This window comes from Cupressus sempervirens, chromosome 7, assembly GCF_028749045.1.
Source record: "Cupressus sempervirens isolate cs-2001-9-10 chromosome 7, ASM2874904v1, whole genome shotgun sequence".
NCBI lineage: Eukaryota > Viridiplantae > Streptophyta > Pinopsida > Cupressales > Cupressaceae > Cupressus > Cupressus sempervirens.
The window spans coordinates 929,008,406-929,035,076 of NC_143124.1; the positions used below are offsets into that span (position 1 = coordinate 929,008,406).

The 26,671-nt window shown below is 37.0% G+C and overlaps 1 protein-coding gene across 1 annotated transcript in view; it reads left to right on the forward strand.

Moving 5' to 3' along the window:
* LOC149550607 (uncharacterized) overlaps nucleotides 1-26,671 on the forward strand; it is a 291,830-nt gene that overhangs the window by 240,733 nt on the left and 24,426 nt on the right. The window contains exons 15-25 of the mRNA XM_089793598.1: nucleotides 6,652-6,807; nucleotides 6,965-7,141; nucleotides 7,229-7,340; nucleotides 7,430-7,512; nucleotides 7,902-8,087; nucleotides 8,194-8,370; nucleotides 16,599-16,867; nucleotides 17,014-17,142; nucleotides 17,323-17,491; nucleotides 17,622-17,717; nucleotides 18,353-18,548. Coding sequence (XP_089649724.1) covers nucleotides 6,652-6,807; nucleotides 6,965-7,141; nucleotides 7,229-7,340; nucleotides 7,430-7,512; nucleotides 7,902-8,087; nucleotides 8,194-8,370; nucleotides 16,599-16,867; nucleotides 17,014-17,142; nucleotides 17,323-17,491; nucleotides 17,622-17,717; nucleotides 18,353-18,548 — 1,750 coding nt within the window. The remainder of the gene's footprint in view (nucleotides 1-6,651; nucleotides 6,808-6,964; nucleotides 7,142-7,228; nucleotides 7,341-7,429; nucleotides 7,513-7,901; nucleotides 8,088-8,193; nucleotides 8,371-16,598; nucleotides 16,868-17,013; nucleotides 17,143-17,322; nucleotides 17,492-17,621; nucleotides 17,718-18,352; nucleotides 18,549-26,671) is intronic.

Consider the following 26,671-nt stretch of genomic DNA (forward strand, 5'->3'; position numbering starts at 1 on the left):
GTCTGTAAAAATTCGTCATTTTCGCTTTTCTAATCGACTTGGAGCTCCGCTAGTATCTTGAAACTATGTTTGCATTGTATTAGATTTGCGTTCTTCAACTGGCTGACGGTTGAGGATCTTGTTTTCCACATACCAACAAGATCTCTGCAATTCAGAGTTAAGGGTTTCTTCTCTGCTCTTTGAGCGCCAAGTTCGCTTTGGGGACCCCCTTTTTTTCGGTTGCCTTGGCAAGTTTTTTTGGAGTTGTCCAAGGGTTTTTGATTTGAAAATTTTACAATTTGCATGCCTTCGGGCTGGAGGGATGTGGTTGGATTTATTTTTTTTCCACTTGGTGCAAAACTTGATTTTTCGGAATGTATAATTTTATCCTTAGGCCAAACAAATTTCAAAACAGCATTTTTTTCGATGGTTAGAACAATATTCGACAGGATAAATTTGCAAATTTTTGAACTCAGAGAGATTTTGGAAATTGGAAACAATTGTATAGACTTGAGCATTTTCAAAATGAATATTTTTTTGGATTTAATTGTTTTGGAAAATCTTAAATATTTTTGGTGAAAAAGTAAATTTTTGATAGTGAAATTGAAATGGGAAAATCGATTTTGAATGCCAGAGAAATGATTTATTTTGGTTAAAAATTAAAATTGCATTGCAAAATTGAAAGTGAATTAAATTGCAAAATCCCATTAAATCGGTTGAAATATTGCTTAGGAGATTTTTTAAATGTTGAAAGAAATTGGTAAATTAAATTTGAAAATCGATTTTAGCTTGCTAATTCGATTTTAATGATATTTTAATTGCTAAAACGTTTTTAAATGAAAATTTTGGCATCTCCCTTGCTTTCCTTGTTTTATTTTTGCAATGTTTGATGACAACTAGCAATTAAATGGGCTAATTTCACTTTGAGCGAAGTAATTTTAGCATGGCATTTAAATCTGGGCCATTAATAAAGAGCTAATTTAATTTTTGCTTTCTTCCAGGGCAAGTCGGCCTGCTTGGAGGGACATGGAAAATTTGGTGTAAGAGTGCCCCCCCCCCTCTCATCTCCTCATTCCATCTTCCTCCTCCTCGTGTGTTAAGCGATTTTCTTCTAGAAGGGCAGCTTACAGACTTGGGCGATTAATTTGGGCAGATTTTTCCTTGCTTGGTGGCATTTTCCTTTTTCTATCTTAGGCTAATTTCTCCCTTAGACGATTTTTTGAGGCAGATCTGAAATTTTTCCTTCTTGGATGATTTTGTGAGGTCTGATTTTCTTTGCAAAGGCTGCGATTTCAATTTCCAAATTTGAGTGATTTTGCTTGGTGAAGAGGCTATGTGATCCAAGGGTTTGATTTTGGTAAAGGTGGGCAATTTCAAGGAAGTCAAAATTCTGATTTTTTCTAGGGCATCATTATTTGCAAGGAGGCTTGAAATTTTAGAATCTGATCCGAATTTGAAGAAGGCTTGGTTATTGGTAAAGACAAAATTAAGGTAAAACTCTATTCATTTTAGAGGTGAAGATTGGTTTAAAGGTGGATTGTACTCCTCATTCTTGCTTGGTTCGTTTCCCTTATATTCTTTTTGCATTCATCATCCACCACTTCATCTCTCCATTGATTGGTTGAAGTTTGGAGAGAAGTGTAGATTTCATGATAGGACACTTGGCGAGGTAGAAATAAGCTAGACCACCCTAGGATTGAAGTTGGGAGATATAAGTGGAGTCCATCCTAAGGTAACCAAGAGGCAGAAATAAGTGGTAGTCCTACCCATAGTTTGAAGGTTGGAGATTGATAAGCGTAGAGATAGGACCTGGAGAGGCAGAAATAAGCTAGATTCCATCGATAGAAAGAACGTTGGAGATTGATAAATGTAGTCCATATCATTTAGAACGAAGGGGCATAAATAAGTGTTTACGATGGTAGATGTTAATGCAAGCAAGAATCCAAACAGAACAAATACCAAAAAAGAAAAGGAAGACATGATGTCTAAGATCACCTTTTTCTCAAAAGTGAGACGAATAAGTGATACCAATATTGGTATAGTGAACATGATACAGTTAAAGGACAGATTGAAGGAAGGGCAATCCCCCATGGCAAAGAAAATCTACAAAAGCGAAATTGTACACACGGCGGCCTGCCTCCTACCTTGCCTTGTCTAGAATTGGTAATGGAGTGTGCATCCCGGTTTGATATTGTTACCAAGTCCATCATTTTTGGTGAAGGGAAGAGAGTGTTAGCCAATATCGGTGGACAAGTGGTCGAAGAAGCATTTAATATCCCTCGGTACAAAGGCATGACAGTGGTAATGATGGATTAGGCGACCAAGTGATTTCAGGATAATCAAGAGACCTTCTTCATTCACCTAAAACAAAATTGGTTATATGAAGGCAAAATGGAGTTACTAGATCATTAAAGCTCATTGTGTCAGACTTCAAATCAAGTATGACGACCTCATTGCACTTCTCAATCGAATCATGGGCTTAGCTCAAGGTATGCAATTTGAAACTGGTTGTATTATTTTATTGATGAAATTGAAAATGGAAAAAGAAGATTTGATTGGGCTAGGATTATAAGCGAGAATTTAGAGTTGCAACTTAGGACTGTGCAAAATCAAAAGCAATTCTATATGGGGTCCTATCTTTTATATTTGATTGTGAGACTGTACAAAAATTTTGGACTTAAAGTCTTAGGAGTAATTGGCAATGGGATAGGGCAATGTTTAGTACATGAGTGCTATCCACAGCTTCATTTGCACAACACCAAGGATTATAAAATGTTTTGTGACGCCTTTGCCATGAAGACAGTAAGGATATTACAAGGGACACCTACTAAGAGGCTCTCATCAGAAGTAGAAGCAAACGTCAAGAAGTATGGGAGTTGGTTCATCCAATTTCCACAATTCATATATATTAGAGTAGCAAGAAGTACAGTTTGTCCCAAGAGACTTCCAAGGTACCCACCCAACAAGGTAGTTTAGATGGAGTTGGCTAGGCAACTTGAGCATTATGACAAAATGATGAAACTTAAAGGTGAGACAGGGATTACCTTCTCATTTGGAATTGGCAATGATAGTTGCCCCAATCCTATCGCCTTTGCAGCTACGAAAAAACAGTTAGAATGGTATCATCTACGATGGTATAGAGCAAGGCAAGGATTCGATTCTAATGGTCTTATTAAGGCATCTCACGAAAATACATTTAAACATGTTCCTACTATAGAAGATTTTTGGGCTAATGCCTAGGATGACTTTCATGTGAGAAAGTTAGCTTTTTCAAGATTGTCAGTGAACATGATGAGGGCAATTAGATGGAGAGGCTTTGATATTCCCGATCAACCAGAAGATGATGAAAATGTGCTAAGAGAAGATTATGATATAGTAGATGGAACAAAGTTTAATCTAGTGGATTGGGATGATCATCAAGATCCTTCCTTGGAGGCAGTTACAAGGACAATCAATCGGCACACCGAGTCGTGGTACAATAGGTAGTTAAGGCGATTACCCTAGAAAAAACAAAGAAGGTCTAGCAGAGTTAGTCAAGTAGAAAGGTGAAGGCAGTAGCCAACAACAAAGAACAGTTAAGAGCAAGAAGAGAAGTTTGGAGGTTGAGAAAAGTAAAGAACATTAGGAACCTCCAGTAAAGAAACAAAATGCAGCACCGTCAAGGGAAAGCTTAATTGAGGCTAGAAGCCAAGAAGATAATACAAATGGACAAGAGGAGAATGCCAATGAGACAAAATTTGGATCAAGATTGGATGAGTTGGGGAAGGTTTCCATCAAGAAGAAACATTTGGGCACCCTTGCCTCCCTCAATGCCTTTGTCAAATATGCGAAAGAATATGAAAAGGATCATGTGAAAACACTGCAAGCAGCGAGCAACATGATGAATTCAGTTGAGCTCAAGATGAAGCATACACCTTGCGTTCCCATGAAGGAAGTCAACGACAAGCTAGCCAAGTTCATTGCTTTGGTTAAAAAGATGAAAGAAAGGAGTAGAACTATATTATAAGATCATTTGATGTAAGCCCAAGTGGCAAATTCTCCTTCCTCTTGGGTAGAATAGGTGTTTGATTCTGATTGGCTACCATTTTGGTGCCTTCTCATTGGTTGCCACTTTTTCTTTTTTTTCATTGGTCCATTGATGAGGTGGTGTCTTCTCATTGGCCAATGGGGTGGCAACCCTATTTGCCTCTTAATCTCTACCGTTGGTTGTAATTTTTGCCTCTATATAAGGCCATTTGCTCTCATTTGTAAAGGGTTGAAGAAAATTGTTAGTAAGATAATACCAAAATTGCTTCTCTTTATCATTGTTGTGACTTGCATGGTGATTAAGAACACTTGGTGTTATTGCATGGTTTCTACTTCCAATGGTTAGAATTAGATTTCTTTTGAAGTTGTTAAAGTAGAATTTATTTCAAGAAAGTAAGAGTAGGAGTAGATAGATAGTTGCTTGGTGATATTAGTGGATGTTTGATAGGGATCTATAACTAGGCCACTAACATCCTAGTGGCTTGTTGGGAAGCCTTGCGTGCTAAACTAGTCTTTTCCCTTGAATCATTACGTCTATGGATGTAGAGCCACTGGTAAACTTTCATCAAATTCGATCCCCGTCCATTTGCTAATCTTTCCATTCATAGGAGTAGGAGTAAATAGCAAGTAGTTGAGTAGTCGGATTTCATTCTAAGAAAGTTAGGAAGGTAAAAGTCATTAGAGCATTATTGCCCCCATCATCACAACCCTCAATTATTTGGTGCTACACCCTCCACCATCACCGCTACCATCAACATCATCTAGCACTCATACAAAGTCATCACCATCATCCCAAAACCCAGGTCTTCCTTGAATGAACAACGTAAGGCCGCCTATGTGATTACCAACAAATCACATCGATATAACTGAGTTAGTATCCACAGGTGTAAGCAACATTGGAGTTTTTTCTCATGTTGTCATGAGTATTAACTTTTCAAGAGAAGGATTGAGTATTTGACATTCAGTGTCAAGTATTCAATCGCTATATGTTATGTAGTGGTACAAACTGATATCAACACTTTAGTTTGCTTTCGCTTTTTTTAGCTTTCTCTGTTAGAATAGAATGTTTCTATTCTTTACCATCGTTTTGTAAGGAAACATCGTTTTATTCTTTCATATATAATGACCTTTTGGTCTCTGTTAATAACAAGCAAGTATTTTAGCAATTACTTCCGTAATAAGTTATCTCTATATCCTGCTCTTTGACTTGAATGTGATGTTTTCCAGACCTCAAGTCAGTCTTCGAAAAATACTTGGCCCCATGCAACTCATCAATTCGTGAAATTGGATTTTCTTAATAGTTTTTTATTCAGCATCTAGTAATCTATGCACATGCACAGGGTACCATCCTAATTCTTTACCAATACAATTGAAGAAGCAAATGGGGACTTACTAGTCTTGATATGTCCCATGTCAAGTAGCTCCTGTATTGTCTTTTCAATCACATCTTTGAGGCACTTCGGATGTTGAATAAATAATGACAAATTTACCCAAAAATTCTTTCAATACCTCATTCACGAGTCACACGAATGTGTGCGGTGTATTGGTTAGCCCAAAAGGCACGAGCAACCCTCCTACAAGCCCTCCTTTGTCTTGAAGGTTCTTTTCCATTCATCTCCTTCTTTGATCAAGATTAAGTGATATCCACTCTTTAGATCTATCTTTGTGAAATATAGAGTCCCACTCAAATATTCCCTGATATCATCCATCTTTGGCAAGGGAAATTTGTACTTGATAGTGATCTTATTTATAGCTCAAGAATTTGTACACATCCTCTAGTCTCCAGTTTTATTTGGTGCTAGTACTGCTGATACAACACATGGACTCAAACTCTCTTGAATCAACCAATTCTGTGACAAATCTTCTACTTGTATGTTCACCTCTTCAATTGTTGTTGGTCATTCTATTAGCTACATTATTGGACAAACTGGCTCTTGGAATCAAGTCCTTTTGGTAATTGATCTTTCTCACTAGTGGCAATCCATTAGGTACATTATTGAATACAATATCTTGAAACTCATCCAAAAAATCTACAATTTCTGCAGTTACGACTTCTACTTCCTTTGTTATAACTTTTGGAATTCAAGTGAAACACATATGCTAATGGTTCATAGCTTCTAAAAACTTCTTCCATTAACTAAACATATTCTTGCACTACTACATACCTTTTCTTTTGCTTCTTTCAATGGCTTCAATTGTGTCAAAACAAGGTCTGGCTATTATGTGCTCCATTTCCTATGAGTTTGAAGGAATGTTCATTACTGTAAATAGGTTCTGCAATAATATAATTAGATATGCATGAAACTTAAAAGTAATGCTATTAACTTGTGGTACAAGAAAACATATATTTTGAATCCATTTTTAAGTATTTTTAATAGAAATGGAGATTCATATATAAAAAGATGTTATGATTTTGTCTCGTGTTTAAAGAATCTGAAAATATATGTTTAGCTTTCAGTAGAGTGCGATATAACGATAAAAGTCTAACATAAATATGAATATATCTTCTCTTAAGTTCATCTTCTCATAGGGTTACACAGTTCATAAGATCTAATTGGCAATGCAGTGCTAGTAGTTTTACATAATCAGTTTCTTCTCACTTATTAAGAAGTAATCCTGATAGCTTTTGTTTTTCTTTTCATATAGAAACTCTGCTTGATCCGTGGCGTTGTCTTAATGCATTTGAAACATGCATTATTCTCTGAGAAGGAAGAAGTCTGGATACTGAGTGCCAACTTGCTGTATCTCATGATAGAAGGAAATAGGGAATCCAGGAAACTTCTTGAATCTGTGATTCCAAAGGTTTACTTTTCCTCATTTCTGAGTGCAGTATGCAAAACAAAAAACACAACACGCAAAACAGAAACATTTTTAGATTGGAAAGCTAAGAATAGAAAGTTTTGTCATGCTGCTGAAGATTCTGAGTAGGTTAGAACTTTTTCATTTTTTTCTTCTACAGGGTGTAATGCTTTTGTATAACTCAAGGGTTTCAGACACTTCATCTGTTCAAATGGTTGAACATGGTAATGTGAGCTCTTCATCCACGTGGATGGATACCATAGAGATTTTGAGAAAAGACACACTCGCATCACCTCTTTTGGTGTGGAATGACATGAAAAGAATGGATCTGTTTAAGGTGATGTATATCTAACTTAATATTCAAGATTGAACCTTTATCTTTTATCAGGATGTTATAAGTGTAATTTTTATCTTTTGTGGTTAGTTTATAGAGGATGAGTTGGAGAGGTTCTATGCTGCCTTGGCCATCAATCATGATCTGTCATACGATGGTGCAGATGTGGAACTTATTTACACACCATTGAGTGAAGGAGAAGGTATTTTCTTATTCAGATTAATTATCTTGATGGAAGTTGTAATGGTTATTTTTTGACATTTTATGCGCATCCGTCTTACCGTTTTGCAGGATCTGTTATTTGTGGAGTACACGTAGAACTTCTTCCTGAATATTCACCTTTGCCATCAACAAAATTCAGTGCTCTGTGGCAGGTTGATTGAAACTCCTGTTTCATACATTTGCTTTTTCAGTAATGTTTGCATTTACTTTTGAACAAACATTTCTTTTGAGTATGCATACAGTGACTAGACTTAGATGGCAATATTTGTGAACTGCAACTATAGATTGAAGAGCTTCTGGAAAAAGCTTTGAATTCTTTGAATCAACATTTTAGATCCCATTCTGTGAAAGTTCTTCATTTCATTTATAATGGACTGTGGAAACATAATGTCTCTAACTGTAAATTACTGCACATTTATGCGGCTTGTGTTAATTCTATTTATATGTGTATGATGATTTTGCTTCCTTCATTCACTCTTTCCCTGTCTGCAGCAGACAAGTTAGAGAGAAAATAACGATTTAATAACTTGATTTTGAACAGATTGAAGATCCCATGTCATTATTTCAGGCAGTGTTCCAGGCTATGGTATTGGGTTTCACGCCATTCTTTGGAAACAATAACTTGCCTGAAATTGACTTGCGATTGGCTGCTCATGTTCTTTCATGGATTTATGAGCGGCATTCTGAGAAACTGTTTTCATCTATTACATCACTTAATGTTATTGAGGTACCACAGTGCTCTGCTGTTTTCTTTGTCTATCCTTGAGACTAATTGCATTTTGCATATTCATAAAGAATTATATATTCTTTTGAAGTAATTTCTCTTCCTCCAGATAGTGGTGGGTGTACTACGTGAAGTGATTGAAAGTGAGCACCAGGTCTTTGTTTTCAAGCTGGTTGCATTTCTTCTCGTATTAGTAGAAATTGGGGGAAGAAATAACGTTCTTCGTTTTATCCACGCTGGTGGCATGACAGTCATCGTTCCATTGGTAGTTCTATCTTTGGCAAAGGTTATTTCCGTATCTTTATTTATTTTACTATTCTTTATATATCCCCAACTAGACTGGCCTTGTTTACTAGATTAGTATTGTTTATATGCATAACACAGATAACAAAAAAATGCATTGTGACAGATATGTATTTTGATACTTAATGGTTTTGATCTTATATACAGGATTTGAGTCATAGTAATATAATAAGTCAGAAATAAATGCATTACGGAATGTTTGAGATTTAAGCATCTTTGAATTTTATAGTGACCAGTGATTTTCTTATAATGGTTAAGAAGTGGATGATTATGGTTTTCTACTTGTCTATGGAATTTTTGTCATAACAATGTATCTTTTAGAGTTGTACCATTGTTAGTGGCTTTAAAGTGTCAAATGATTGTTTTGAGTACTCATCCATTCAAACTTCTGTATGAATTAGCTATGCTTGTAGGAATAATGAAATCTGAAGAGAGTCCAAGGAAAATTGTCTATAGAGTTCTGCTAGTCCTAGAATGTTTTTAATATTGTAGACTCTAGTGGGTGCATGTAAAGATCTAAAACTTGGCAAGTGCTTCCAAAGCTTGCAAGTAATTGCAACTTTTTCAGTTGAAGTAACTTGTTGACGAGTCATCAGCAAAGTCTACTTAAGAACTTGTAACTTATTACGTAGTGGGATGTTTCTATATCTGACAAATCTGACAGAGACTTGGCCCTTGCAAAAATAGGATTAAAAACATAGTTAAAATTCAATTGCAAATGTTTTTACCAAGTTTGAACTCAAGTCAATGTGCACTATCATCCATTACTCTATCCTCAACATTTTCAGACTTTGCTATGACATCAGGTGCAACTGTAATCTCCCGTGGGCCACTGCTGCTATAAAAATGAGACTTAGAGCTTTGTCTGGAAACTTCTTCTTGCTCTCTAAGAGTGTCCACCATGCCATTGCGTTTCTGCCTTCGAAAAACCAACATCATGCTTTGCTCAAATTCTGGATTTGAACTCAGTTTGGTCATCGGTTTGTGATTTTGATTCAACTCATTTACTAACACATTCAACTGTTTCAGAATACAAATCTATATCTTAGGTTCTCTATCCCTAGGTGGTGAAGTAAGCCCTCTGAGGGTATAATGTCTACCCGGAATGAATCTCCTGTCACCGTCTATGTCGAATGCCAATCACTGAATCAATCCGATAACTGAGCCCAATCCTGTAGGCTCGCAGGAAGCTGCTCTGATACTATTATAAGAACCCCAACTGGTTCTAACTCCAACAACATCAAATTATTTTACTTTTTAGATGTTTGACTTTTTGTCAAACACTTCTCATGCATCATTTATTTCACTGACATTTAATTTCAGATTGTATTTGGTTGGTCAATATGATGCCAAATGTGATTTAAATGCTTTCAAATAGTTACTAAGTTGTCTAGGCAATTAACTATATTGTAATTGCAATTCTTTTTACTTTTAGAGTGCATATAGATGTCAGGCACAAGGTAAATATGCACCTACAGCAGCTAGACATTCAAACAAACAGTTAGCATGAAAACTAAATATCATGTGACAGCTCTTGATAGTCAACTCCTTGTGCCTTCATTGATGTTAGAATTTAATCTAATTGATTACAAACTGAAATGTCAACAAGCAAAGGTCTTGCAATTAATTGCTTCACAATTAGGGAAATTACAATCAGATTGAAATTAACCTGATTGGGATTGCACAGACCAGACTTGGCAGCAATCTTTCTTTATCCCAAACACAGATCCTCACGAATGCCAGAGCTGGCATCATTGCAGCTCTATCTCCAACACTGAGAACAGGATGATGCTGCACCAATTTGACAATATCTTAGGTGTTTTTTTTTTGCAGGTAAATGACGTCTATTTGCAGTAGCTAAACTTGTGATAGAACTTGATGCTTGGTGCCAAACTCAGGAATAATCCAACAGCAAATACCATGCACAATGTGTAATAACTCCAACAGCAATTCCCAACCACAGTAAACACAGTATGGAAGATGCCCAAAATAATTTCTAGAATTCAACTATCAAACCCTCTTTAACACGACAACAAATCACTTCTAAACCACAGTAGTAAATTTAGAGAAGACAATTATAAATCTTAGAATTTAATCCACAATACCTCAACTATGGATTAAATGCACAACCCAGCTCCAAACCCTTATACCTTAGCAAGGGACTTGAAATCACCAAACTCATAAACTTTCACAAAGAGGCAAGTAAAATCAAATAGACATGTGGATGATTCGTTTGCTTCATGGAGCCACTTTTATAATCCACTTGGCTTCACCAACACACCAATAATTAGAAGGTTCCATTAGATTTTTTTTAATAAATAACCTTTCTAGCACATGGCTTCATGAAGACGCTTTTCACGTAAGAGGCTTCAACATTTAAATATAACAATTCCTTTCACTTTTATATTTAATACTTGACTTAGGCTTATAACTGAAGACAGGTAGTGCTCTACAACTCAAAGGAGTACTCTATGTACCAAGAATAAAAGGGAATCTAATCTTGGTTACAGCCCTTGAAGATGATGAACATTATGTTGCATTCATGGACGGTAAAATAATGACCTGCTCTAAGAACTCCTCATTTAAGAAAACAAAGTTGATTGGTAAAAGAAAGGGATACATCTATGAGCTAAATTCAGAATCTTGCCAACCCATTCAAGCCTTAATTCATGAAGCTGCTGATATAGATGAAATATGGCACAATAGGGTAGGACATCTAAATTTCAAAACCTTATTAACTATGTAGAAGATGGTTATTGGTTTACCTAAGTTGAATAAAGATCACTCAAGCATATGCAAAGGATGGGCTCTGGGTGAGAACACCAAAAGTCCATTTCATGATGACACTAGTAAAACTAACAATGTTTTGGAATTAATCCACTTAGATTTATGTAGACCCATGTCTGTTCCTTCTCTTGGAGGGTTCTGGTACTATATACTTTTTATAGATGAATTCTCTAGGAAAACTTGGATTTACTTCTTAAAATGTAAAGAATTAGAAGAAATCCTTAAGAGATTTAAAGAATTCAAAACCTTAATTGAAAACTTATCAAGTCACAAAATTAAAACTCCTAGGACTAATAGTGGAAGGGAATATACCTTAGTTGCCGGATTCGTCCCCTGCTGCCCGGATTCGGGTTCAGGTCTGTACGGGTCCGGATTCGTCCCTGGGTTCGGTTCGGTTCCGGGCAGGGTCCTTAGTTTTGACTGTGGATTCGTCTAGGTCCTTGCTGAAGCGAACCCAGATGAACCCACAGCGAACCCAAGGGTAAAACAACATTAAAGAGTGTATTTTTTTAATTGTTTTCTTATGCAACTCTCAAAGGAACTTAATAAAAAACATTTCACTCGTCTAATCCCTTGTGTCAAGGAGGAGGACAATGATATAGCAGCATATGGGACTAGTGGAACCAGTTTGGGTTCCAATGATGAAGATCTAGATATAGTTGCAGTTGGGGATGAAGCCATTGATCCCTCATTTTGTGATGATCCATTTGACCCTTGGAGGGCATTTGATATTATTATTATTGATAAACTACTAAAAACTTGTCATCTATCATCATGTTTCAATCTTTATTACTTGATGAACTAGTCTTTCTTTTGCAATTTAGTAATTCAATGTATTATTTGATGAACTAGTCTATGTTTTGCAATTTAGTAATTCAATGTATAATTTTCTTTACAATCATGAAGATAGATTAATGAGCGAGTATTTAATGCTTTTAGATTCAAGTAAAAACAGGTTTTCAAGGGACTCGAAACCCTTTGGCATTTGGCATTGATCAATGATCAAGCAACAATTGTTCATATTGTGAAATGACTTTGTTTTGCAACTATGCATGTTTCTCTTGTGTGAATGTGTTTATATATATATATACACTCACGAACCCAAATGGGGAAATAAAAAATTGCCCGAATCCACGAACAGAACCTCGAACCCGAACCCGTCCCCAAACCCGAATCGGCAACTTAGGAATATACCTCAAATTTGTTTAAAGAGTTTTGTAAAGACACATGAATTAAGAGGGACTATACCATTCCTTATAATCCTCAATGTCGACTATCCCTGTTTGTCCAGGAGTAAGGCCTTGCTCTATAATGGGGCTGTCTGTAGAGGGCCCCCTTCCAATAATAGTGCCAAGGGGCCCTTCAAATATAGGGGGTGGGGGTATGCTCCAACTTCGCAGCAGAGCAGAGACTAGCAACAGGGCGGGGACCAATCGGCGATAGAAGCAAAGGCAATAGAAGCAAAGGAACCAATAGCACCAGTCACGATAGAAGCACCCACAGAGGTAGAGACAAAGGCTAGGCTATTCAACCTCCTTAACTGATGGCTAGTGGTAGTGTTCAGGGTTGGCCCTGCCCATAGAATTGTAGGCCCGGGAGATAGATGATCATGTTATGATGAGGAGTAGGAAGACACAGAACAAGAAAGTAAGGTTATGGAGTTGGTGCTATTGGCAAATGGAGTTGGTGCTGCTGGCCGGCCTTGTTCATCATCTCCTCCTGCCATAATATGACCTTTAGAATAGTAGGTACCCTATATTAAATGGGCCTATATTAAAATGGGGGGAATGGGCTGGGCAACTTGAAGACCCAACTATCTATATGCGGAAGGGAGGAAGGTAGAGTAATTGGTCAACTTGTCAGGCTCAATAGACAAGAACAATTATAGAAGCTGCAAGAGCTATGATATTTGATCAAAATCTTTAATATTATCTTTGGCCAGAAGCCTCTTTTACTGCTGTCTATATTCAAAACAAAAGTCCTCTCTCCTACCTCAGAGATAAAACTCCTAAAGAAGTCTTTACTAAGGTTAGACCTAATATAAGTCATCTTAGGATTTTTGGGTGCCCAGTATACATACATGTCCCAGAAGAAAAGAGAACTAAGTTAGAACCCTCTGAGAGGAAAGGTATATTTGTTGGGTATAGTGAAACATTGAAAGCATGTAGGATTTTCATACCTGTTCAGAAAAATATTGAACTTAGTAGGGATGTAATATTTGAAGAAGATTTAGCATTCAAAAGAGCCCTAAGTTCTGGAGATCCCTCTCCCTTACCTACTTCTGAAGAGAATATTGAATTTGAGTTTCAGAGGGAGAACATTGAAGAAATTGAAAATGAAATTCAAGACCTTAATCTTTAGGAAACTCAAAATCCAAAGAAAAGACCACTTTGGACTATTAAGACAGTAGAGGAAGCACAAGAGCTCGCTTCACCATCAGGAACCTTCAGAGAAAGCAAAAGACCCAAAAGATTTTCTAGTTATGCAACAAACATGAGTGATTTATCTAAATCAGAACCAACCAATGTTTCAGATGGTATTAAACATATAGCTTAGTAGGATGCCATGATGAAAGAATACCAATTTATTATGAAGAATGATGTTTGGGAAATTGATACAAGACCTAATATTTGCTATGCTTTTAATGCCTTATGTTAATTTATGTGTGAGCTAAAGGAGATTCACCTAGTTGCAATCAAACACATTATGAGATACTTACAAGGCACTTTTAACCTTGGGCTTAAATATGAGAAAGTTGACTTGGATTTAAATGGATTCACAAACTCAAATTGGGGTGGAAGTGTTAAGGATACAAAAAGTACTTCAAGATGCTGTTTTAGTTTAGGATCGGCAATGGTATCATGGATATGCGGAAAGTAGTCATCAGTAGCACAAAGTTCGATAGAAGCTGGATACGTTGCAGCAGCAATGGCCTCTCATGAAGCAGTTTGGCTTAGAAAGTTACTTGTTGGATTATTTGGTCAAGAGATGAGTCCTACGATAACTCATTGTGATAATTAGAGTTCCATCAAGCTTTTTGTGAATCCAGTTTTTTATGATAGGTCCAAGCATATTGAAATTCATTACCATTATGTTAGAGATATGGTAGACAGGAATACTATAAAATTATAAATACATTTGTACTGTAGATCATACAACAGATATTCTTACCAAACCTCTATCTCGAGTGAAGATAGATCACTTTAGGAAAAGACTTGGTATGGTTGAATTATGAAACATTTTGAATTCTTTAAATTATTATTAATAATTTTTATTGTCAGGCTATTGACTGTTATGGGCTTCACCATTTGTATTCATTATTTAAGAGGTGATGATCTCTGAGATAATGAACACTTGTATAAAAGACATTATGAAAAATGACGATCTTTTAGATAATGTGCTGAAAGGTAGAGATCTACTGTCAGATCTAGATGAGTTCAAGATCACATTGTGATGTAGACATTACTATGCCTATGAGTCACAATTTGGATAAAGGAAGAATTTTATTATTCTTCGGAGTTTATCCTATGTTTTGGTAGATCTCAACTCAGGATCATGTTGTGATATAGGAATGCCAGTACCTATGAGTCACAACTTGGATAAATGAAGAATTTAATTATTCTCCGGATTTTATCGTGTAGATTGCATTCTTTGCAATACTGTTATCACTAGTATCAGCGGTAAGTCATATCACAGATACAGTAATGTGACATAAGTATCATGTGTTTAATGATATCACATATTAAGAAGATTCAAATAGATATAGGGTATCAATCTATGCTTATTCATCTTAATTGGTGTTGCTAGATATGTCATCTCATAGTATGATTATCAAGTTAAGAGGAAGTGTTAAATCCGTAACTTTGATCAACATACTAATTTGACTGTGCAGATTGCATAGACCTTAGCATTCTCGAAATGCCTTATGAAGGCCTAGATTTATATTGCTCCTTTGATAGGCATGATCGGCGTCTCCCTTGGGTTTTATTTGTTTTAGTGTTAAACCTTAACTAATCCTAGTTAATATTGTTTACATGTCATTACATCCTTTAGGCGCCGATTATGAGCAGTTTATGGGCTGACCTAGATAGGGTCATGTCCCTTCAACGGAGATGCCCTTTGGGTAAGGTATTTATGTAGGGTGTGTTTGTAGTTAAAGGACACACATAACATAAAGTCTGCTCCTTTAAGAAAGTCTGCCCTATTCGAATACTTTTAGAAATAGAACATTTCAGAATAATTAATATATTATTGACATCTCTTTATACAAGTCAGACTTAAGGAAGATCATCTTCAGCAAGCCCAATAGGAGGTATAATCTAAATTTGGAGAAAGTTTACAGCACAATTTGGTGTTCCTTTTGCTGGTTGGCTTTTGGTTGTGACTCTCAGTCCCTTAGACCCTTTGGTGGTCTCTAGTGGACATTAACAAATTATCTTAATTATTATCTCATCTTATCATGCAGTGCACCCTCATTTGTATGTAAATTTTAACTAGAAACTCAAACTCTGTTCCTACCTTTTCTTGCACACTTCACTGAATAATGATCGCATATCTCTGATACAAATACTTTAATGACTATCTCCAAACAAAAAATAGCGAAAAATGATACTGAAAAATGAAGTACTTATAGACTGTATTTACTGTTAAAAGTTAGTTCACGTAGTGTTTCTTGCCCTCGTAGCCTCTTGTTATATTAGTCCTTTCTGATACTGCTATGTAAAGGTTGGGAACCCTTCCCCTGATTATGTCAATCAAAAACAATGTAAGGTTTGATATTTGACACAACACAGATTGTTTTAATATGTAGAAGAAAATCTGAGGTATAAATGTGTCTCTTGACAAATCAGTATTAAAAACGGAGTACTTGGGTAAAACAATTACTTTATGAGGAGTAACCAAACATAGAGTAAAACAGAAAGTTGAACAAAGCAAGAGGGGTCAATTCTAAAGTGATAAAACTATGAGTAAAGGTTCCTATTTATTTTTGCATTTGATGCTTCCATGGATTAATAACCTGAATTATTTAACAGTAACAGATTTCCACAATCCATTTGTAAAGTACTAAGTTTTCTGGATTTGATTGTGTTTGTTTATTTCATCAACGTTTCAGATCACACTACATGATCCATCATCAGGATAAGAAAGTGCAGGATAATAAGATATATAATTCATATACCTGAATTATACTTTTCTTCTTCATTATAACAATTGAAATCTTTAGTTTCTTGATTTTTAGCACATGAAGCTCCTGAAATTTTTGATCTAAAGGTCTCTTTTTCCTGAGTTAAACATAAAAATATCATCTTTTTAAACATATAGAAAGTATGAGATTTTAGATTTTATATTTTCTCACTTGACAAAATCATCTTCTTTCCTAGTACCTTAGACCAAAAGAACTAAATAGTTTCTTTTATTCTTCAGTGTTGCAAGGACAAGTCCCTCTTTGAATCTGATGCATGGGACACAAAATCTGGGCAATCTCAAGGAGCAATTGAGACAGTTCAATTTGTTGGATACAGTGGGATGACTCAGGCAATCCGGGTTCCTTCTGGAAGGGCTCGAGAGGTTCTAGAAAAAGTTGTACGGGATGGGAGCTTGAATGCACAAGAAGCTATACATTGGCAAGATACTAGAGTTCCAGATAAAGTTCAACTTGGTCTGGCATTAGATTTGCTGGAGTCTATTTTGAGGTACTTAATCAAATTATAACAGTTTCAAAAGAATGTGATTTTTCTGGCTATGGCGCTTCTTCCTGACTGCTTGGATTACAGGATTGGAATGGTTTAATGTTTGATAAGCTCGAGATTCAACAACTAGTTTTTTCATGTATATACAGGATTTCAGGAGGTGACACAAACATGGAGAGCTTCCCACCATCTGCAGCTTGTTGCAGCCTTTCTAGGGAAGAAGTTCTTTGTCATCTTGTGCAGATACTTCTCCGAGCAAAGACACCAGTTTTTGGGAGGTAAAATTCTTTCTGGCATTGACAATAAATAATTTGAAATTTCATATGGGAGGTCTTATTTTGGTTGTATACATGAATACATAAATATGAAGTAGTGAGAGGGAAGGAGGGAGAGTATGGAGGGTGGGGTGTTTCAAGCTAATTCAATGATGAACTTTTATCATTGCTTTCTTTTGCCAGAATATTGGATATGATTTCATATATATCAAAAGCCAACAAAGATGCCAGGAAGCGGCTTTTCAAGTATGGCATGTTTGAAATTGTTTTGTGGAAACTACTGGCTGGTGATATTTTTGATGCAGAAAAGGTTATGATTATTAAGTTTCTTCGTCAGTACCATTTGTCACAGGTGATAGGAATAATTTTTCATTTTTGTTTTGTATTTTGTAAATGATGCAGTGAAAACAAATGTTCTATTATTGTTTTAGTGAGTCAATGGTATTGCCTTCTCTCAAGCTGTGAAATCAACTTTTAAACAGGAATATTATACTCAAACTGAAGAACATTCTCCATGGGACAGCAGTATTCTTCATTTGTATTTGCCACAAGGGCTTATTTTGAAGCTCATGTCTGAGGTACAAACTGACTTTCTTTAACATCGGATAGGGAACGAAAACATTCATCAGAATTGTAATTTTGAAGTAATCATGAAATTGAGTCAGAGGCTAAAAATTAAGTGCGGCAATGTAGATATTTAAACCTGGCTATGATTGATAAGAGTAAAATATTGACCTATAATGAGAAATGAGAGGTGATGTGGAAAGAGACAAGGGGAAGCATGTAAATATTGGTTGATTGATATACTGTTAAAGATATTGTTCACTGCTGCAGCTTTGCGATTTTCTCAATAAATGGTGTCATGAAACAACAAAACGGCACAAACCCACCCCTGGCAAGAATGTCTGGGGACTTAAAGTCTTTGTTTTCATATTGTGAGAGAGAGTATTTGGTATTTAGAGAAAATATGTCACAATGATATGTGCTTAAAGTAGGATAACATTTTCTTCTAGTACATTAGAGTCAGTACTTCCCATTTAAGGTGGATTATCTATATAAATATAAATCCATCGTTTAGTTTTCTTGAACTGTTGTGACTATATCTTCAGTTGCAATAGAACATGTTGATGCTTTCTCAATGGAATTGTGAACATATGAGTCACACATATTTGAAACCTGCCATAATTTGCATAACTGTTTTCTATTATTTCAGGATGATAGCACATTCAAGACAATATTGGATACTGACAGTAATGCTCCAGAGGTGATTTGGAATTCAGACATGAGAGAGAAGCTACTTGAGTGCATAACAAATGAGTTGGAGCCATATGTTAAGTTCCGTGCATCAGATTCCCTGGCTTTATATATTCACTCACCAAAGGTTCCCTTGGAGTACCCTGAGTTGGCAGGTCTTGTCTCTATCACTGACACATAAAATTTGATTGTATGTTCTTTGATTATTAGTTCCCACTCTTATCTTCAATTTGTTTTCTTTATTGTTCCAAGACTCCCAACTTTTTCAAGTGCATGTACATATGTCATAAACACATGGACGGTTGTGGATACATTTGCAAAGAAATATAGGTTTCGAGATATAGGCATTAAAACTCGATATATTGGAAATAGCACAATCACAGATGATGAAATTATATTGAAACCCTAAAGAACGTAGCTCATTTGAGAATATGTTGATAGCATTGAAAACCTAGAACTGGTGCAGAATAGACATTCAAATCCTTATTTGATAAGAGCTAACAAAAACTAGCTAGCAGAATAAGGACAGCTTCAAGAAATGAGAGACAAGATTGCAAGACTCAATATGGCAAAACACCAAAATGTGTTAAACACACAGCTCACAAGAATACATTAACATATAAAATATAGAGGAGTGTATAAATAAATAGAAAAATGAGGCAAATTCGACCAATGAGAAAATGTGAAATCCCCAAGGCTATTTCAACTTAAATCACAAACCCATAATACAGGCATTTGATTAAATAGTTTGCATAACAGCAAAATTCAGTTTTATCACTGACTTGCTCAAATGTTTTATCACATGCTTTTTGGATAGAGTATTTCTTTTTGGAGTTGTTAAATGGTGTTATGCCCAATGTATTACTCATTTTTCCCTTATTCACTTAATTCCAAGGTTGCTGGCTGTTTATGCAATTCACTGCAAAAAATCCGTTTTCGGCTTTTTCACTCATATTTGAGCCATTTTGAGCTTGACCCATTTGTTCATTTTCTATCTTTAATCATTCCATTCATTTTTCCTATCCATAACTTGGCCCAAATCCATCTTTTTACGTCAAAAACTTATCATGGATCCCTCACATTATGGGATTTTCATGTGACAATTGTGTAGACGTACCATTTTGCAATGTCAAGAGAACCTACTAAGCAAAGGGCAAGTACAAAAAGAAAATGAAGTATCGGTATGATCAATATCATAACTTCATTGCACCATCACAAGCAACTTCCAATTGTGATGAAGTGTTGGATACTGACATCTCTCATATGAATAAATGAATGAATGTTTTTGGATGACATCCATGAGACTAGAGTGGTCTAAGAGCGCGAAGATCAATTGCACTAGGTAATTTCCGAATTCCTTTCCATTTCTAATATTTTGGTATGTATCTTAACCAAAAAACCAATAGTTTGCTTTATCTTATCCGCTTCAAATAAACTATGCATTTTGTCCGCCCTCAAGATGACATCATAGAGAGATCGGATGTTGTTGTACGCCACGCATTTTGAGAGAAAATGCCATTCCGTTTCAACCGCTCCAGACTTGCAAAATATGCAAGTTCTTTGCTCCCAAGTCTCTTTGGGCCTCTTCCAACTTCCCTTCTCGCACTTGAGGTAATCAGGTCCCGTCCTCAATTGTGCCACTAATAACCTTGCCTTTCCTTTACTAGCAGCCCCAAGGTACACTTTTTCGCCAAGTTCCCTAGTTGGGTTAAATTCTTTAATATAATATGCTTTTTTTCTACTTATATTATAGCTCCACGTGGTATTGTGAAACTTCCCTCCGACAAACTTTCTTATGGCCATATATGTATTTGGGCAATCTTGTAACTTTATGTTCCATTTAGCCAACTATTTAATGTTTTGCTTCATCGATGTTTTTTTCCTTCGGCTAAGAGCCTCTCCTTTCACAGTTTTCAGTCAACGATGATCCTGCATGTTTTCAATCTTCTTTAAATTACTAAGTAACTAGATTATTGCCAAAGCCTTCAGTGGGAAAACCCCGGCCTCAGCCATAAGAATTTCATACGGCACAAAACTCTTGACTTTGAGATTTTGCTTGTGAATAATTGTTTCTAAATTCTCTCTATTGATCTCCACCCCCATTTTGACATGTTGCCGCCCCACAATTCACAGCCATAAAGAACCACTGGTGTGACCAACAAACCAAAGAGTCTTGTTGGTTTTCTAGTCCCATAGTTCCGCTGTCCTCCATCTATTTTGGAGTAAAAATAAAGCTTTCCAACCCCCTTGAATCCTTTTCGCTCTACAAGTTTCCCAACTGAGTTTATAATGGAAGTCAATCCCAAGATATTTGTATTCTTTCACAATTTCCAACGGTTTGCCTAACAAACAGGAATGTGATATGTTTTTCTTCTCTCCTTAAAGAAAAAATCATTACTTAAGTTTTAGTAATATTCACCTGCATCCCAACTTCCTGATAGAATTGCCCTAAGGCCCCTAAATGATCTCTTAGCCCCTGTGTCGTTTTTAATATAAAAATAAGATCATCAGCATATAGAAGAAGCTTCACCACGTACGCTACCAGGTGAACACCCTCCCCCTTGGTTTTATCTAACCAAGCTTCTAGATTATCGATGTACAACCAAAACAAGGTAGGAGATAAATGACATCCTTGTTTAATGCCAATGTCACTCCCAAAACATTCTAACATTCTACCACTAGTTCTGATTGTGGCTCTAACTCTATCATATATTTTATGCACTGCTGCTCTATACTCATCTGAAATCCCCAAATCTTTCATTCTATTCCATAACTTGTCTTTAGGCACCATGTCAAAAGTTTTCTTGAAGTCTAAAAAGCAGCAGTAGGCTTCTTCTTCTTGTTTGTCCCACACTTTCTCTATTATATGCCGAAGAGTGATGCAATCCAAATATGACATTGAAGATTTCCTTGAGAGAGTTAATGCTGAGGCCATCAAGAATATGGCATGGATCAAGTAGAGTCATATTCATCTGTTGTCCACTTTCCCCTTGGCAGCTCATAAGCGAAAATTCATTCTTACACGCGCAAGACACTTTGACGCACCCTCTCGAACCATCAGAGATTTAGATGGTAATAGTATCATTAGTCTCTATCCTAAGATTATTGATCATATTTTTCATTTTTCTCACTCCAGTTGTTACAAACATCACAAGGCAAAAGGCTTTGGAGCGGTGGAACGAGGATACCTCTTATTGCACTAAGTTCGTCAATGATAATTGGTTGATCACAAAGAGGCCAAATCTTGGTAGATGGCCAATAAAAGGTGTGTGCTGCTGTAATTTCAAAGAAGAAATTAATGACCTCATCATATTGCTCAATCACTTAGTAGGGCTCAAGAATTTAAACACTTTCGAACCCTAGATGTATAAGTACATCTCCCTCATTATAAGGTCAAAGAAAAATGTATTTTGGGCTGAACTAGTGAGTGATTCAATCCGTGAGCAATTGGTGACCGTGCTGTCTATAGCAGTGTTCAACATGAATCCCCACTTGGTGTATATTGCTGCTGCCCTGGGTACTTTCTCAAGTTTGTCAACTAAAAATGACAGGCCCATAGTGCACATGTGAGAATACTATGATCACCTGCCTTTAAAGAAAAGACGGATACATTTTCAAAGGATTCAAGATGCCTTCTTTGGGCATTACATGTGCTTGTTTGACAAGGAAATCCCAAACAAGCAAGTTTTTGATGAGGCATGGAACAAAGTAAATTCGTACGGTTGTATGTTTTTACAGTTTCCCAACTTCACATATCGACAAGTTGAATGTTTCAAAGGAGAGCGATACACTTTTCCAAGGTACCCTATAGATAAGATTATACTCATGGAATTAGCAAGACAACTCATGGAGGTACAAGCTTATCAATCTAGTTTGCTCCAACTAGGATTGGGAATTTGATTACTCAATCCTTTGAAGATTGGTGGGTACTCTTTGGATACTATACCTAAGGCAAAGAATATGGAGTTTGAACTTCAAAGAATCTCATTGAAGAGGTTCATAGCCAGAAGTTGCTTTGATTGGAGAGGATTGCATGACAAAATGAGGAAGCAAATCGGACACATACATCGTCTAGAAGATCTCTGGATTGATGTACGCACCAAAGTGGATATACGAAGTATGGTCTACACTTAGTTGATTGCAAAATAGATTGTGGATTTCAACTTAGCAGTAATTCCTCCTAGATTTGAGGATGATGATCAAATTTTGTATCCCAATTATATTCAACATAATGTGGAGAAATTATCCATTCTTCCTCCTAGATGGTCATGCAAGGAAGGCACCTCAAATTGGGATCGTTTTCGATCCATTCTTGCTAATACCAATATCTAGATGAAAAGAAGAGGTCTCAAGTGCATCAAGATAAAGCCCGGGAAAGACTTTGATCTTGCTGGTCCCATTGGGTTGAGATTCAAGATAAAGGGTAAAGGTAAAGATGGGACATCATCATCAACATTTGAATCTCTTGTTCAAAGTTTACCCAAGCTATCCCTCAAAGAAGGGAAGGACTCGAGAGTACTTGAGGTAAGGGGGTTAAAACTCAAGCAATCCAAATTGACTCAAGTGATGATGATGCTAGGAAATCAAAGGAGTCCTCACCATTGGTTCTGCGTCCTCTTGAGGTTCTTGCAGCAACCTCTCTTCCAGATTCAACACCAACATTGGATGAATCTCAGGATTCACCCTAGAGCTTAGCCATGTGTAGTCGGAATAAAATGACTATTGTACTTAGTACTTGTTAAAGCTTAATCAGGGTGGGTAGTGAGGAGTTGAGGGAATGCGTTGGTTAGTTTTCCCAACCAACCGACCCTTCTACAAGTACTTGGAATATTGTCAATGTACTCACAATATTTTTGGTATGAATAAATAAACCATTGCCTCACCAATTGGTATTGTGGTATTAAGGTACATTCTATGTTTTGCTTTATGTGTATATCAATTGCATTTTCTATATCATTTGCATTACTCTATGAATTTGAGTTGTATTTCCATTCTACGTTTTTGGTGCCGTTGCCTAAGTTCGAATTTGGAGGTTGACAGGATGGAGTAATGGGAAGGCCCTTTCTAACACTCATACAAGTATCAAATAGACAAAGAAGAAAAGGAAATAACCAGGGAAGATCAGGTGACACGTGATCTGGTGACGGCCTGGGAAGCTGCAGTCGATCAATACGTACGAAGGGAAGCTGGTGAGATAATGGTTTCTGAAGGTACAGTACGCGATGAACTTTTGGTGCCACCAGCGGCATATGATCTCTGGGATAGATTCTTTGCCTGTTGGCACACAATTTGTTATGGGTGAAAGAGGAAAGAGCTAAGACACAAAGGGAACGAAGGAAACAAGTGCTCCAACAATTTGCTAAGAGGACTAGGGAACGTGACTTGGAGGAACATGAAAATTGCAAAAAGGGAAACAAACACTAAATTGATTCATGCCGTTGATTCCAAACATATATCCAAGGCAGGTACCAGGAGAAGAAACTAAGGAGGAAGTCGCCTTGAGGACGCTACACCTCGAGCAGCAGGAGGAGAGATGTCATAACTTGAAGGGAGGACAAGTGGATTCCACCAGAATCTAAGAGGGGTTGATTGAGCATACAATCAAAGGTATAGCCAATTTGGTCATCTTAGAGACACCAAGAAGGAGGTTAGGGTACATAAATCCAGAGACAACGGCACAAAGAGACCTCCGACAGGAGCAAAGTCTTGGAGTAGAGGATGCTTCCAGTAATCAAGAATCAGGCTCCTCATCAAGAGGGTACTTCCAGTCAAGAGGAAATATTCCATCAAGAGGAAGTGTTCCAATAGGAAGGTGTGTTCCATTGGGAGGAAGTGTTCTGCTAGGACGAATAATTCTGCCAGGAGGAAGTATTCCGCTAGGAGGGAAAAAGGCCAACAATGGCAATAGACAAACAAAAATTGCTGAGGGTCACAGGAGACGGCTCGGAGGAACTTGCATGCCCTTGTAAAACATACATAACTCATATGGCAAGCCAACGAAGAAAATGACTGAGTGGCTAAAAGCTTTCCTTGCCACACTAAGGGGTATAGCCATTGACCGGTATAGGGCGGGGCCCCTTCTAATTATAGGGCCCTCAGAAACCATCTATCCATTGATTGCTTCTACCAGAATAGCTGGGGATAGAGTCATCGTACGATTTGGAGGTAGGAAAAAAAAAACACATGGAATAATATCCGCACAACCTTTGAGGATGAATTCAAACTTCTGAGGGATGATAATGAAATAGTAACAAAGATTTACAACACAAGGCAAGAAAAGAGTGAATCTGTTAAAGCCTATAATAGAAGTCTAAAACAACTGATAGGAAAACTTGATAGCAAGCTTGTGGATGGAATAAAGAAAAGATGGTTAATTGAAGGATTAATATCGTCCCTCCAAAAAAAGATGAAGATAGTCCCACTATCAATCTTTGGGGATTTGTGTAATTGTGCGATTGACATAGAAAGCAAGAGCAAAACTTCTAAGGCGAGAAGGCATGGAAGTGCGAGTGAAAGCTCAAAATAAAGTGAACATGAATCAAAAACCATCCAAGCCCTGAGAAAAGACTTGAGGTGACTAATGAAGGAAGTGGCAGGGAGTAAGGAAGAAAAAAAAGGAGGGAGCTTTGGTGCACCGATTGTGAAAAAGAAGGCCATACAAAAGGAGCATGTCTAAAGAAAGCATTTTGTGAGATTTGTTAGGTACTAGGTAACGCAATTAAAGATTGTCCCTACAATTTAAAAACATGGAGCGCTCAAGTATTCCTTACCCAAGGAGAGCAATCTAAACCACCCTCCACCCCTCCTAACAATACATACGAAAGCCTCACCAGGAGGATACATAAATAACAAAAGAGGAAGTAATAATAATAGCAATGACAACATCAATAACAACACACCTCTGCATGCAATCCAGTATGATTCTAAAGGGAGGCCTATGATCCAATGTAGTAGGTGCAATGAATGGGACATTTTGCATGAGATTGTCAAAACAAAGGAGGACAAAATGGAGGAATGTTGTGTAAATGGTGTGGGCCAAGCAATCACGAGGATGCGAATTGTCTCAGACAGAAGGGGGTAAATATGTTAGGCATTGAAGATCCAAAAGGTGAAATTCTCATGGTTGCGATGATGAAAGCCAAAGAATTAGCCTATCTAGATGTTGCTATAGAGACAGAAAGATTTCAGGAAGCAAAGAAGCACATTAGAGATAGCATGGGAGAGGAAGGGAAGAAAAGGCCAGATAAACCCTCTTCAAGTAGGGGTGTACTGAATATTGTGAGGGAAGTAATGGAAACCACCATTCCAATGAAAATCACTAATTTATTAGAAACATTACCCCAATTGCATGTAGCATTAACACAAGGGGCAAGCCTAAGAGGGACAACTTCTAAAAAAGAGGTAGGATAAGCACAGATAGAAAACAATAATCTATTCACTATAGGAATAGGGAAAACACCAGCGGTAGTAGAAATGGAGATATTAGGGTGCAAACTTTCAATTATTATTTTTGATGGAGGTTCTAGTGTAAATGTTTAATCTAAAGAAACATGGAAGGAAATAGGAAAATCCACTCTGGCTGCCAACATTTCAATTGGTGGGAGCTGACCAACACAGAATCAAGAGTATAGGAACCTTGATGGGACAAAAAGTCATAGTCGGTACTCAATTTTTTCTTGATTTTGTGGTTATCACCTTAGAGAAAAAAGGGTACGATGCTTTATTAGGAAGAGGATGGTTGGTTATAGCAAAAGCCACCCATAATTGGAAATCGAACACTCTATCTATTGAATCTGAAGGAAGAAAGTACACCATAAATCTCAAGAACTAGTTAGTAAGTCAGGATTTGGCATCAGACTTGGAGGGGGGAGGATTATGAAGGGATGGAAGTAGACGAGGAAGGAGTGCTCAAATTAGGGGAATGCTCAGACAACGACACAAATTCCCTTAATGGATTGTTCCACTGGTAGATGGGAGACTATGAAGTTTTCCATGCAGAATGTAGTATGCTGCAAATACAAGATTTCGAGTTGGAAGAAAGATGCCCGGAGGGGTACACAAAGGATAAGGAAGTTGGGGCAACCCTCAACAAGACACCTTCATACATTTTTGAAAAAGAGGTGGAATTCAAGGAGGCCAAACTCCAGACATTAAACCTTGAGGAAGTGGATCAAACCAAAGAGATTCTGATAGTGGATGATTGGGATCCGGTGTTAGAGGCGGTAACCCGTGGAATTTTTATGGAGTATAAGGATGTCTTTGCGTGGATGTACAAAGA